A 14,738-nucleotide genomic window follows, 5' to 3' on the forward strand; every position below is an offset into this window, starting at 1 on the left:
AACGTTCCGCCATGATAGTTAACTCCTGATTAAGACATATTCATATCATGAACACTATTTTCGAATATTTATTTAAGATTAAAGCGAGATACTCAATGTAAGGATTTTAAATCTGCATTTGTAAACGGGACAATAAGACTGGTAGAGTTATCCTCCTTGGAACACTCATTACGCGGTGCAAATAACACATAGTTGCTTTCAAATATCATCGTATATAAAGCCCTAACTTTACATCAAATGAACGACAACATGTCTTATCAGGATGTGTTTGATTTTAATATCGTATGCCCAGACGTTATTCTATTTTCTGTGAAAATATTAAAGAGGTCAGTATTATGTTAATACGCAAGTGACCCGACCAATGATTGACGGAAGATAAAACACACATTAGACAGTATGAAGGTGAGCGACGTGCGCATTAAATAAATACTATTGAATTCCATGAATACTATCTGACAAACAAATAATTTCATTGCTTTGGAATTCGCATCAACTACCCTGGGAATGACAGTTCAAAATAAGATGTGGACTTATGAATTATTTGAAAATGAGAATATGTATCCACCACTGAGGAATATAATCTATATATTTCTTCAAGCATTGTTCGTACATACAACACACGACCATGGTTTGTGACAGCAATGTAAGCAAGTCTATGGATCGTGGTGACAGTTGGCATCGCGTGGCGTTCAGCGTGGCGTCCGCCTCCGTTACTGTTTCCAGGATACCTGCTGTGCAGAGGGAGGGAGTGAGTGAGTGAGTGTTCTTTAAGGCCGCACTTAGCACTATTCTCGCTGTATGAGGACAGTCTGTAAATATGCGCAAAAAAATCCACTGCTTTTCACTCTATCAACAGTCACCTAGCCTCGCCACCCTATATTCCATTCCAGAATCCCCTCGGGTCAGTGAATGATTGGGTGGGTGGTCGAGCGGGTGGATAGAGGATTAGTGTGTGACTGAGGGATGACTTAGGGTGTGACTTCTGATTGTATTCTTGTGTGCAGTGGTTTCATTGACACATAAATAAACAACATAATGTTTAAAACATTAATGAGTGGGTTAATAGTTGCCAGATATATTGGGCTATGGCACGCTGTATATCATATATTCAAGTCAGCCCATCAATACACGCAGTCGGGGTACGACGAAATAATCAACAAATTGTTCACATCAAGCGTCTGCAATTTGGCCATCTCTAAATACCTGCTTTGGGTTCGTGGGCCTATTCTGCCCGGACTCTCCAACGGGTAAGGATACATAATAATGGTTTCTTTAAAGAAAATGCACATACCAGTTCTGTATTTTGTCGCTTTGATTCCTATATTTGTATCGCCAAAAGCAAGTTCAATTTTCAGATATAATTTAAAGTTACAAAATCAATAAACTACCAATGTTAGCCACCGGTCTTGCTTCGGCGTTAATATCCATATGAATGGGAAAGCCTGTGTGTATTGAATCGGACTCTATCCATCTGGCGACACATGCGCACTTTTCCCATATCGACTTGTGATACTAAATTCAACTTTGCAAACTCCTTACACCACCGCTGCACTAAACTCTTGACGGCGCGTTATCATAAGGAACCACGTCATTCACTGTCGCGGGTGATTGTCCCTGTTACACCGTAAAATCATTCACAATGGTGATGTGCAGGTCGCCGGTTTCGCTCATTGTTTTTATTTTATCTTTGAATTTTCTAAGTATACATGGAGTGTGGGAGCTGGATAAAACTAACTTTGACAAGGTAAGACATGTGTATATTATCATTTTTGACGGGTCACGTGGAAAACAAAGAGATATTTCCAAATGAAGGGTGGCTTATATTATTCGGAAACGTTTACAAGGTAAAACAATGTTAACTTTTTTTACAAGGTACTGTAATACATAAAAAAAGTGATAGGACCGTGTATATTTGGGTTCCAATTCCAAGAAAACATATGAAATGATTATTTTATTAATTACTGTCATTTTCCGAGGTTTATATCATCCTATTAAACGTCACGGGAATAACGTTGTCATATGGAGCGTTTTACCGTTTGTATTTTAATGAAAATGGTTCTATCATCGAATGAAATCACCGTAGAAATGCAATTCTCCCTTGATGCCCAGGTGTCCTCGCTATAGCGCGATGTACACCGGCACGACAACGTGGTACTCATTGATCTCCAGGTTGGCAACACGTGGTGTCATGGGTGAACCTGCACTGGCACACGCATATCAATAGCTGTATCCCATATTTGTAGTCGATAGTGCTGATAAGGCTGTGTTTCCACCACAGCACCTATGCGATCACAGTGACAAAAAAAATAAAAATAACGAGTATAGTTTTCAACAGCGTGAAAAGGTCATTTGTAGATAGGTGTTGATTCTTTATATACTCATAATTATAGTGATGTTTCAATGTACAAACAGCAAATGTGCATTTGAACAGATTGTATTGATGAATCATTCCCATGGACTGTCTACGTGTCTTTTCATATTGCAGTAAACGTATTAGGAGTATTAATACTATTCCTTTTAATAGTAGTTTTTGTAACAGTTGTAAAAGTAGAAAAAGTTTATCGGTTTTATTAGCTTATAGTAGTAATATAGTGGTACTACTACTACTACTACTACTACTACTACTACTAGTAGTAGTAGTGTAAAACATATATAGTAGTAGTACTGGTAGTAGTAGTAATAGTAGTAATTTAGTAGTGGCAGAAGTAGCAGTAGTATTAGTAGCAGCAGTAGTAGTGATACTAGTAGTTGTAGTAATAGTAGTAATTTAGTAGTGGTAGAGGTAGAACTACTAGTAGTAATTTAGTAGTGGAAGAAGTAGCAGCAGTAGTAGTAGTAGTAGTAGCAGCAGCAGTAGTAGTAATACTAGTAGTTGTAGTAATTTAGTAGTTGTAGAGGTAGTACTACTAGTAGTAATTTAGTAGTAGTAGTAGTAGTAGTAGTGTCAATATTAATGCCATTTTTAATATTTCAGTTTAGAGAGGCAGCCTCTTTTCCAATCTACTTTGTCGACTCACCAGGTAAGCATGTTAATGAAATCACACCAACTGTTCAATACGCCATGTTTGGTTGGTAAACTTTCAAGAATATTTCACTTGTAAGTGTGTGTGTGTGCATGCGTGCGTGCGTGCGTGCATGTGTGTGTGTGTGGCTGCTTGCACCAGTCCGGATTGTATGGTGCTCGCAGGGTAAAAGCAAGTAAGATGTTTTGGTATGACGCGGTCAGAGGATCGATCTCCTGGGCTACGCTCTATCCAATACACGGTCAGAGTTACAGTGAGATTTCCCAGGTTAACGCATTTCCGGACTAGCAAATTATTGTCATGACCGGCAGTTCAATAGACTTTCCCCATCATCGGCCGTCCGGACTAACAAGGGTTCGCTGTATAAAAAAGAACATGTTGAAACTGACACCAGAATCTTGAAGGTAGTAGAAACTGGATTTAGTGTCCGATTTGAGCTCGTAGACGGTTAAAGATTAAGGGGGAGATATTAGGCCACAAAGAGGACAATATAAATTGCGCCCACGTGAAGAGAGTGAGTGAGTGACTGAGAGGGTATGGTTTTACCCCCATTTGAAGCAATATTCCAGCGCTATCACCACAGGGGACACTAGAAATCAGTTCTACCCACATTACCTGTGTGGGACATCTAGCCCATTCTTTCGACGTGACGATCAAACGAGTCAATCCCACTGGCCTGTTGGGTGTGGGCCGTTATTGATGAATTACCTCCCTTGTTTCAGGGTGTTCCCGTTGCCGGGTGCTCTATCCGTTTTTCTTCGCCGCTTCTCAGATATTTAAAGATGACAGGGAAATCATCTTCGGGAGGGTTCAAGACAAAACGCTGATACGGCAGTGGGGGATCGATGAACTGCCCGCCATATTCTTCCACGAGAAGGGGGAGAAGGAAGCGGAGAGGTGGGTGGCAGCTGAGTGATGGCGGGAGACGTATGAGACGCCGTTTTACCATAATGATTTTTTTCCTATTTTATGATAGCATTGATTCATTTATTGATATCACAAAATGAATTACTGATATCAAAAACTTGAAGGTAGCTTATAATATCAGAATATCGATTTAATGATATCTAAAATCATTAATCTTTTTCATCACATATTCGACTTGGTGATTTAATTCATCAAACGGGCAGGGCACATATTGTTACCAGCAGATCTTCAGATTTTAGTGTGATTTTGTGTACATAGTTGTACATAGTTTCGTTGGTTGTGCCACCTGCTGGTTCGAATCCCCGATTCCTTTGATTACGATCCTTGGTTTGTCAGCACCACACCCGTGCTCGTCGGATTCACCCAACTTTTCTATTCCATTGTCCTCATGACTTCGAATTTACTGTATTCGTGTAGTTGAATTCTATAATTTTTTATTCGTGTGTCAACTGTTTGGTGAATGTTTGAATCTACCTTTTCCCTGAACAGACTGGAGGGCGACATCACCGTTGACAACATCGTCAACACCATCGCCCTAGCAATGCCCGGCTACATCGGGGAGGTGAAACGCCAACACGTCATCGAGGTCTCCGACAAAAACTACGACGAACTGGTCATCACACCGAAACAGAATGTCATACTACTTAACTATAATAACGGTATGATATTAATGTCCTTCTACTCAACTACAATAACGGTTGGTATTAATGTCCTACTACACAACTACAATAACGGTTGGTATTAATGTCCTACTACTCAACCATAATAACGGTTTGGTATTAATGTCCTACTACTCAACTACAATAAGGGTATGGTATTAATGTCATACTACTCAACTACAATAACGGTTGGTATTAATGTCCTACTACTCAACCATAATAACGGTTTGGTATTAATGTCCTACTACTCAACTACAATAAGGGTATGGTATTAATGTCATACTACTCAACTATAATAATGGTATGGTATTAATATCATACTACACAACTATAATAACAGTATAGTATTAATATCATACTACTCAATCATAATAGCGGTATGGTATTGATGTCATAATACTCTACTACAATAACGGTATGGTATTAATGTCATACTACTCAACTATGATAACGGTATGGTATTGATGTCATACTACTCTACTACAATAACGATGTAAGATTACTGTATTGATGTCATTCTACCCAAGTATCATAATGGTAATATATGATAACGGTTTGATAGCGACGTTGTCCTACAACTATGACATCATCTATTCAATTGAATTGCACAGGTAAACCAGTGGTGACAATTTTAAGATACTGGTCTGTTCTTGACGTCAAGGTAACAGTGTAGACTACGTCATTTATGATGACGATGCAGACTACGTCAACTGTGGTTAACGTGATTGGCGCAAACTACATCACCCCCTGGTTGACGTGATTGGTGCAGACACGTTCCCTGTAGTTAACGTGATTGGTCCAGACTAGTTCCCTGTGGTTAACGTTAATGGTCCAGACTAGTTCCCTGTAGTTAACGTGATTGGTCCAGACTAGTTCCCTGTGGTTAACGTGATTGTTCCAGACTAGTTCACTGTAGTTAATGTGATTGGTCCAGACTAGTTCCCTGTGGTTAATCTGATTGGTCCAGACTAGTTGCCTGTGGTTAATGTGATTGGTCCAGACTAGTTCCCTGTAGTTAGGGTGATTGGCCCAGACTAGTTCACTGTAGTTAACGTTAATGGTCCAGACTAGTTCCCTGTAGTTAACGTTAATGGTCCAGACTAGTTCACTGTGGTTAACGTTAATGGTCCAGACTAGTTCCCTGTGGTTAACGTGATTTGTCCAGACTAGTTCCCTGTGGTTAACGTGATTGGTCCAGACTAGTTCACTGTAGTTAACGTTAATGGTCCAGACTAGTTCCCTGTAGTTAACGTGATTGGTCCAGATAAGTCCCATGTGAATAACGTGATTGGTGCAGAGAAAACCTCTGTGGTTAACGTGATTGGTTCAGACCAATCCCCTGTGGTTAACGTGATTGGTGCAGACAAGTAACCTGTGGCTAACGTGATTGGTGCAAGCTAAGTCGACTGTGGTTAACCGGGAAGGTGCAGACGACGTCACCTGTGGTTATTTGTTAACGTGATTTGTGCAGACTACGTTACCTGAGTGTGATTAACGTGATTGGTGCAATGATGTTACCTGCTTAGCTGAAATAAGCCATGAAACATATAAACATATTTACATTTTCAGAGGAAAGAAATCTTCGGTTTTCGTACGAAGAAATAGCTACAGCATTCCGATTTGACGAACAGGTAAAAAGCTTCGGTGAATTAAATAATGGATTTGTTATCATAGTTTCAAACTAATCTGTTTGTTAAATACCCACCGAGAAACGTGCCCCAAGATAAACATTCGAATGGATATAATTTCAAATTACATCCAAATAGAACTAATGTAAAAGAACGCTGTGTACTAATTAATTTTTGTTTTCCTTTTCCGACATATCAAGAATGTTTCCAGGCTTATGAACATTGCACTACATGGGTATTCTGTTTGTTTTGTTCCATGTTCTCTCAGAATTGTGACTGATAGAAAACATGTCTATGTATCGTTTCTGTATTGCAGGTGATATTCTGCGCCATTGACTCGGATAAATATCCACAACTAAAACGAGAAAGGTTTGTGTTTTTCATTTGAACCGAAGACCCCACAAAATGATATGAAGAAACTTGTAGAAGCGGTGGTATAGTATTTCAAAACAAAACGGACAGTGTCTGTACCCCTACAAAATACTCCAACCAGTATAATCTTTTTTTTGATTTTTTTGTCAACATTAATTTACGTAATATTTGATATAAAACCATATGTAGCAGCGTAGCTATACTATAGCAGGGATACACCATTTATGCTGCCTGACATTGAGACTTTGTGCGCCTGTATAGAGGGTGGTTTGTGTACTGGTTTACTATTCTTTGTTTACTGCATTTCCAGATTCGGTCACCAGGGAAACCCAGCAGTGTTCTGGTATGAAGCGGATAATAAGCATGATAAATTCCTGGTAGGTTGGTTACACCAGTATACATGGAGCTCCTACCCTGGTCACATCAGTATACATGGAGCTCCTACTCTGGTCACACCAGCATACATGGAGCTCCTACCCTGGTCACACCCGTATACATTGAGCTCCTACTCTGGTTACATCAGTATACATGGAGCTCCTACCCTGGTTACACCCGTATACATGGAGCTCCTACCCTGGTCACACCCGTATACATGGAGCTCCTACCCTGGTCACACCCGTATACATGGAGCTCCTACCCTGGTCACATCAGTATATATGGAACTCCTACCCTGGTCACACCAGTATCCATGGAGCTCCTACCCTGGTTACACCTGTATACATGGAGCTCCTACCCTGGTCACACCAGTATACATGGAGCTCCTACCCTGGTCACACCAGCATACATGGAGCTCCTACCCTGGTCACACCCGTATACATGGAGCTCATACCCTGGTCACACCAGTATACATGGAGCTCCTACCCTGGTTACACCCGTATACATGGATCTCCTACCCTGGTCACACCAGTATACATGGAGCTCCTACCCTGGTCACATCAGCATACATGGAGCTCCTACTCTGGTCACACCAGCATACATGGAGCTCCTACCCTGGTCACACCCGTATACATTGAGCTCCTACTCTGGTTACATCAGTATACATGGAGCTCCTACCCTGGTTACACCCGTATACATGGAGCTCCTACCCTGGTTACACCTGTATACATGGAGCTCCTACCCTGGTCACACCCGTATACATGGAGCTCCTACCCTGGTTACACCCGTATACATGGAGCTCCTACTCTGGTCTTACCCGTATACATGGAGCTCCTACCCTGGTCACACCAGTATACATGGAGCTCCTACCCTGGTCACACCAGCATACATGGAGCTCCTACCCTGGTCACACCCGTATACATGGAGCTCCTACCCTGGTCACACCAGTATACATGGAGCTCCTACCCTGGTTACACACGTATACATGGAGCTCCTACCCTGGTCACACCAGTATACATGGAGCTCCTACCCTGGTTACACCCGTATACATGGAGCTCCTACCCTGGTCACACCAGTATACATGGAGCTCCTACCCTGGTCACACCAGTATACATGGAGATCCTACCCTGGTCACACCAGTAAACATGGAGCTCCTACCCTGGTTACACCAGTATACATGGAGCTCCTACCCTGGTCACACCAGTATACATGGAGCTCCTACCCTGGGCACACCAATGAAGTGGCCCAGGTACACAGGTAGATTGTAAGGTAAACACATTCAATCATAGGCTACTACACTGCTCCCGACCTCTTGTAATTTAATCCGTGTTTCAGTATGGCGGCAAAATCCACCCGGAGGCCCTGCTGCAGTTTGTCAACGAGAAGACCAACTTGTGGAGGAAGGCGAACGGGCGACTGGAACCTCGGGTGTGTGGCATACGCAGTTGTCTCCCCTATTTACAATTGTCTCCCCTGTTTGGACTTCGACATGTGTTGTGTTTTTGTTTATATATTTCGTTTGTTTTGCCCGTCTTTTAATGTACCAATGTTACGTTTCTTGATTATCTTGTATTTAAATTAGTATGGTTCTACACGTGGGTATTTTATCAGTATTTCTTCTTTGACAAATGAGTGTGACTTTGGTCATTTGAGAGTCCTAAAGTTGTTCAAACCCAATTCAAATATAACCATGTAGAGCAGTAGTCAGACATTATGTGAGTAGCCTGCTTACGGTCGGGATCGCATTCGTGGCGAGGTGGTAGAGCGTCTGCCCGCAGAGCGGAAGATCGGCTGTTAAATCCCCTGGCCGCATATTCCAAAACCCTCAAAAGATGGTACTTGTTGTTGCCCTGCTTGGCGCTCGTCGAGGAGTCAGTAAACTGTGTCTGAGTGGGTATCCATGTTAAACTGCGGCTTTGTATCTCAGTGGACTAGCAATATAAAACTGACATTAGTCCGGACTAATACAAACATCCACACAAGCACACGTGAATTCTCGTCGCTATGTCAGTGCAACAATCTTGAACGCGACATTAAACCATTTCACCTCACCTCACCTCACCTCGCCTCACCCCCTGTAAGACCATTATTGGCAGCCTCATAGACCACATGTTGGTTAAGGAATTTGAAGGACAAAGGAAGTCGGTAAAAGTGTGCTGACTATCTTCTTAGATAGAAATACTGTCTAAAAGAAACTGAACTGCCGACAAATTCATGTCTTCATATTTAGTGGGTTTGTTTCACTGCGTTAGATTGTATTCCACGTACACGAGATCATGTGTGAATGTCATGGTTCTTTTTTCAGTCTGGTCGTATCGAGAACCTTGACAACATATTCACGAAGTATGTTCCGAGTATTAAGGATATGAAAATATCTAAAATGGTAAGTATAGACCACAAAGTGCCCGTTAAGTTCAGGATGACCCCATGCGACGGACGCGTCTGTCGGCTCAGTCTTTGCACGATGCGGGTTTATCGGGAACACGACCGAGAGCGAACTTTACAATAAGGCCGATGGGAAGATCGTATAACTAGGCAACGTTATTCGGATTTATTTGTCATACCATAAACAACTGCTGCTACAACTAACTATCAGTCTACATAGTGTACAGAAAAGAATCAAATATATATAGACAGTGACTTTGAATAACATCATTTGTTGTTACACGTGGAGTGAATGTTGTTCTGGCTCTAACTGTATCAGGACGGACTGTGTATAATACTCGAGCTTGAACCAGACAAACCAGTGACCAGTGACACACCATGAACGACAATCCACGCCGGCAGCATTCAATCAACAAGGTCACCGAGACTCACTAACTGGTGTACAATGTAGTATGACTAATGACTAAAACTTAACTGGTGTACAATGTAGTATGACTAATGACTAATCCTAACTGGTGTACAATGTAGTATGACTAATGACTTAAACTAACTGGTGTACAATGTAGTATGACTAATGACTAATCCTAACTGGTGTACAATGTAGTATGACTAATGACTAAAACTAACTGGTGTACAATGTAGTATGACTAATGACTAAAACTAACTGGTGTACAATGTAGAATGACTAATGACTTAAACTAACTGGTGTACAATGTAGTATGACAATGTGACTAATACTAACTGGTGTACAATGTACATGTAGTATGACTATGTGACTAATACTAACTGGTGTATGTTTTTTTCATATCTCAGAAGGCGGCTGTGTCTGAGCTGAAGGGAGCCGACCTGCAACATCCCTGGGAGGCCGAGTAAGTGTATGATTTGCTACCTCAGTGTGACTAGGGACCGGTCATTTAGTAGTTTGGAGGCCGAGTAAGTGTATGATTTGCTACCTCAGTGTGACTAGGGACCGGTCATTTAGTAGTTTGGAGGCCGAGTACGTGTATGATTTACTACCTCAGTGTGACTGGGGACCGGTCATTTAGTAGTCTGGAGGCCGAGTACGTGTATGATTTACTACCTCAGTGTGACTAGGGACTGGTCATTTAGTAGTCTGGAGGCCGAGTACGTGTATGATTTACTACCTCAGTGTGACTAGGGACCGGTCATTTAGTAGTTTGGAGGCCGAGTATGTGTATGATTTACTACCTCAGTGTGACTAGGGACCGGTCATTTAGTAGTTTGGAGGCCGAGTACGTGTATGATTTACTACCGCAGTGTGACTGGGGACCGGCCATATATTAGTTTGGAGGCCGAGTGAGTGTATGATTTTCTACGTAACATAGTGTCACAATGGACCGGTCATTTATTAGTTTGGAGGACGAAGAAGTGTATGATTTACTACCTCAGTGTGACCAGGGACCGGTTATTTCATAGTTTGGAGTCCAAGTAAGTGTATGATTTACTACCTTAGTGTGACTAGGGACAAGCCATATATTAGTTTGGAGGCCGAGTAAGTGTATGATTTACTACCTCAGTGTGACTAGGGACCGGTTATTTCATAGTTTGGAGGCCAAGTAAGTGTATGATTTACTACCTCAGTGTGACTAGGGACAAGCCATATATTAGTTTGGAGGCCGAGTAAGTGTATGATTTACTACCTCAGTGTGACTAGGGAGCAGTCATGTATTAGTTTGGAGGCCGAGTAAGTGTATGATTTGCTACCTCAGTGTGACTAGGGACCGGTCATTTAATAGTTTGAAGGCCGAGTAAATGTATGACTTACTACCTCAGTGTGACTAGGGACCGGTCATTTAATAGTTTGGAGGCCGAGTATGTGTATGACTTACTACCTCAGTGTGACTAGGGACCGGTCATTTAATAGTTTGGAGGGGGCAAAGACATCCGTCATTTCCCGCGAACAATTTGTTTTGTAAAGTACTGATGACAAAACAAAACTTTCCAGTGTTATTCCAAAATATTCTTCAACAAATTATTCAAGAATATCAGATTGTAGGTTCCTTATCACTAGCAATCTCAATCTATATCACACCGAAGAATCATCATTGGCAGGATATTGGAATATGTAACCAAGCAATGTCCATGCTATTAGAGCGCATACGGTAATGCCAGGACTATTCACATAATGTAACAAGCATGCAATAACATCACCTCCATGTCATGACATTACACTATGCTATGCCATTAAAATACTGATACATGTATATCATTTCCACGGGAGTACAGCGCCACGTCAAATGCAGGTGTCATTGAGCTACTCCCGCCAATGGTATGTGCGTCAACACATGGGCCCACTTGCATAAAGCAATATTAGCTCTTCAACTAGAGCAGGCTTTGTTAAAGTTTGAGATATACGATAGTTGTAGTGCTATCATGGCTGCGCACAAGGCGCTTGTACTGGTAAACACAGAAAAGACGAGACCTGCGCATGCGTTGTGACTCTAGAAAGAGGAACTGGGACGGCCAGTACCCATCTTGTAAGGGGTGATGGGAATAAGTGTGTTCATTACGTTGTTGAGATCTTTAAAGTTCTTACTGAATTAATATCAGCATAGTTACTATTGTACTTTACATGTTAGAATTAGCTGTTGACGCGACAATGTACACAGTCCCGCGAGAGTGTGGCACTGGCCCCTGTTACAAGTTAAAAATTAATAAAATTATTAGGATCGCATGCATGGCGACCACTTGTGACAAAATACACATTTTCAAAGCATATGTGTTTACCTATAGTTAATTACCATATGACATTCAAATGCACATACGTCAGTACCTTTACTTAAAGTACCCGTTTCTCCCAGCTTTGCCGAGTACTACAGCGAGATGATTGAGCGGATGATCGAGACCGGAAGCAACCACGTGCCCCTGTCGAAGGAGCACGAGGCCGTTCTCGAAATGGTCAACGATATCGACGGTAGGTCAAAAAGAGTGAATGTGTGAGTGAGGTTAACGCCATTTTCAACATTATTTGAATTATACCATATCGTCTCAGTCTAATGTGGCAAGAATCGTAGTGAAACCAACTATCACGCAGCATCATATACAGGGCAAATCCGTGTTCCTAACCCACAATATAGCGCATCCTTTACGATTAAGGGAGGCAACTCTTCACAGAGATTTACGTCTCCTTAGACACCTTGCCCCCTGTGTCCAGACCATGAAGAATATGGTGTCATACCCTCTGCTGCAATGTGAGCATCTTGGTTGGGATTAATAAACTGCCCTTACCTGCCAACTCTGTGTTGGTCATCCCGGCAGACGCTCCGCGCTTTCCCAGCCCCCAGACATACGTCCACTTGTAAAGGACATGGATCAAACATAAAGGTCATGTATTAAAACCACAACCCTGTCCGTAATAAATCTCTCCAAGCAGCACAGTCCACTGATTCCGACTACATGTATATATGATCATAGACACATATGGATCAGGTTTGAGACATATGTTTTGTTTGTTTATTGTTTAACGCCGCACTCAGCAATGTTCCAGCTATATGGCGGCGGTCTGTAAATAATCGAATCTGGACCAGTGATTGACATCATGAGCATCGACCCACGCAATTGGGATACGATGACATGCATCAACCAAGTCAGCGAGCCTGACCACCCGATCCCGTTAGTCGCCTCTTACGACAAGCATAGTCGCCTTTTACAGCAAGCATGGGTTGCTGAAGACCTTTATCTAACCCGGATGATCACGGATCCAGACCTATGTACAATGAACATGTAGCATCTTCCCGAGGCAAGGGAGTTAACTGACCGTATAGACCTTTGCCTAACTAGATTGGAATTTCTGGGCGCGCCACTAGTGGCTATTACGAGTTATATCCCTCCTACTGGCCAATCAGATTCCACCTCTCGTATCACTTACATTTGCTTGAAACAAAATGGCGGCGCCCAGTAAAGATCGATAATCAAGATCTATATTGTAATATAACAGGTCCTACTTTGCTAAGTGCATCATATCACGCGAGTACCTTGAATAAAAACATGAAGAGATTTGGAAAATTTCTGTTGACGGCATGTTGACGGTACACATGTTTTACAAATCCTCTAATCGACCGAAATCTGCAAGGCAGTTAACGAACCGGATGTCGATTTCGTTACGCGATTTAGATTGGACTATGCTCTCGTTACTCCAGCCAAAATATAACTTCATAATTCCAGCCTAGTTCGGCAAAGGATGAAACTGGACTTTTACAATCAGATAACTCCCTTGCCTCTGGAAGATGACATATAGTGGTAGTGGCTTGGGGTTGGAAATCCTATACAAATATTTGCCTCAAATGTAGGTAAAGGACATCTTTGGTTACATTAGATTAAAAGTATAACTGTCCATGTTGTTTTCTAGTTTAGTTCTTGTAGTCTTCATGTAAATGATAACCGGGTTTGTTTTTTTCAGGTTTGACGCAGAAACAGCGAGACTTCTTCGTGAGAAAAATGAACATAGTTGACTTTATGGCCTCATCTATCAAGAACTACGACCCAACCAAAAACATCCCTGTAGGAAAGGTGATCCCCGCTCAGCCCAAGAGCAACTCGCAGCTCCCCCGGGAGGAACTGTAGTGCTAGACCCGCAGTGTATATGTGTGAATGGGCGGAGCTTGGCTTGACAATGACCTATCCCTAGATGTATGTAAATCATACATGCCTCATGAATATTCATCATCAAGCTAAAGGGTTGTTTAGGAATGTAACAGTGTACAACTTTATGGTTTAGAAGTTACACATGTAAACACTGGACCTTGTAGATATGAGAAACACTTACAAATTAATTATTTCAATTACGTTTTTGAACGTTTGATGATGATTAACAAGGACGTTCCGACCTATTACAGTATAGTATATGTGTTGTGTGCAATCGTACTTAATAATTAAAAGGCCACTGGGATGAATTGCGGGAAGCTCTATCGACCTACGCTTAAATTGTAAATATAGATTGGGTAGATATGTTTCAACATCATTCCGACGATAAACAGGGCCCACATACACAGAACGAGCATGTGTTGCTGGGAGTTGTGCTTGACTTGGCGTAAAGTATACATGTTGAACATCGAAATGGTACATTTCATCACGCTCCGTTACTTATTTGTTCACTCTACTTAAATCTTCACTACTGCCAGTTCATGTCATGAGCGGATAGTCCCTGTGTAGCTGCATGGACATGTGTACGTGTGGGAACAACAGATATAAATGTTTCTTTTTCATAAATGGTGTTTTGTATTGTATCCAGCTTCTTAACTGCTTAAGCGAACAATACTAGGGAAAAGTTCCCGTCCTATGTTCTATGTTTAAAAGCACCATACCCGTGCTGGTTGATTTCACTAAAGTGGCAAACGTGCAAGACTGGC

General features: G+C 41.8%; 1 protein-coding gene across 1 annotated transcript; it reads left to right on the plus strand.

Moving 5' to 3' along the window:
• Window positions 1-1,583: 1,583 nt before the first annotated feature.
• On the plus strand, window positions 1,584-14,589 carry LOC139449100 (uncharacterized). Its single transcript, XM_071230578.1, has 12 exons — window positions 1,584-1,744; window positions 2,975-3,020; window positions 3,746-3,920; window positions 4,440-4,609; window positions 6,179-6,240; window positions 6,554-6,606; window positions 6,920-6,986; window positions 8,320-8,412; window positions 9,290-9,367; window positions 10,183-10,238; window positions 12,192-12,304; window positions 13,790-14,589. Exons 1-12 carry the CDS (start codon window positions 1,640-1,642, stop codon window positions 13,951-13,953), a joined length of 1,182 nt encoding a protein of 393 aa, XP_071086679.1. The 5' UTR covers window positions 1,584-1,639; the 3' UTR covers window positions 13,954-14,589.
• The last annotated feature ends 149 nt before the right edge of the window (window positions 14,590-14,738 follow it).

The sequence above is a fragment of the Haliotis cracherodii genome, unplaced genomic scaffold (assembly GCF_022045235.1).
Source record: "Haliotis cracherodii isolate W230 unplaced genomic scaffold, xgHalCrac1.p SCAF_10, whole genome shotgun sequence".
Taxonomy (NCBI): domain Eukaryota; kingdom Metazoa; phylum Mollusca; class Gastropoda; order Lepetellida; family Haliotidae; genus Haliotis; species Haliotis cracherodii.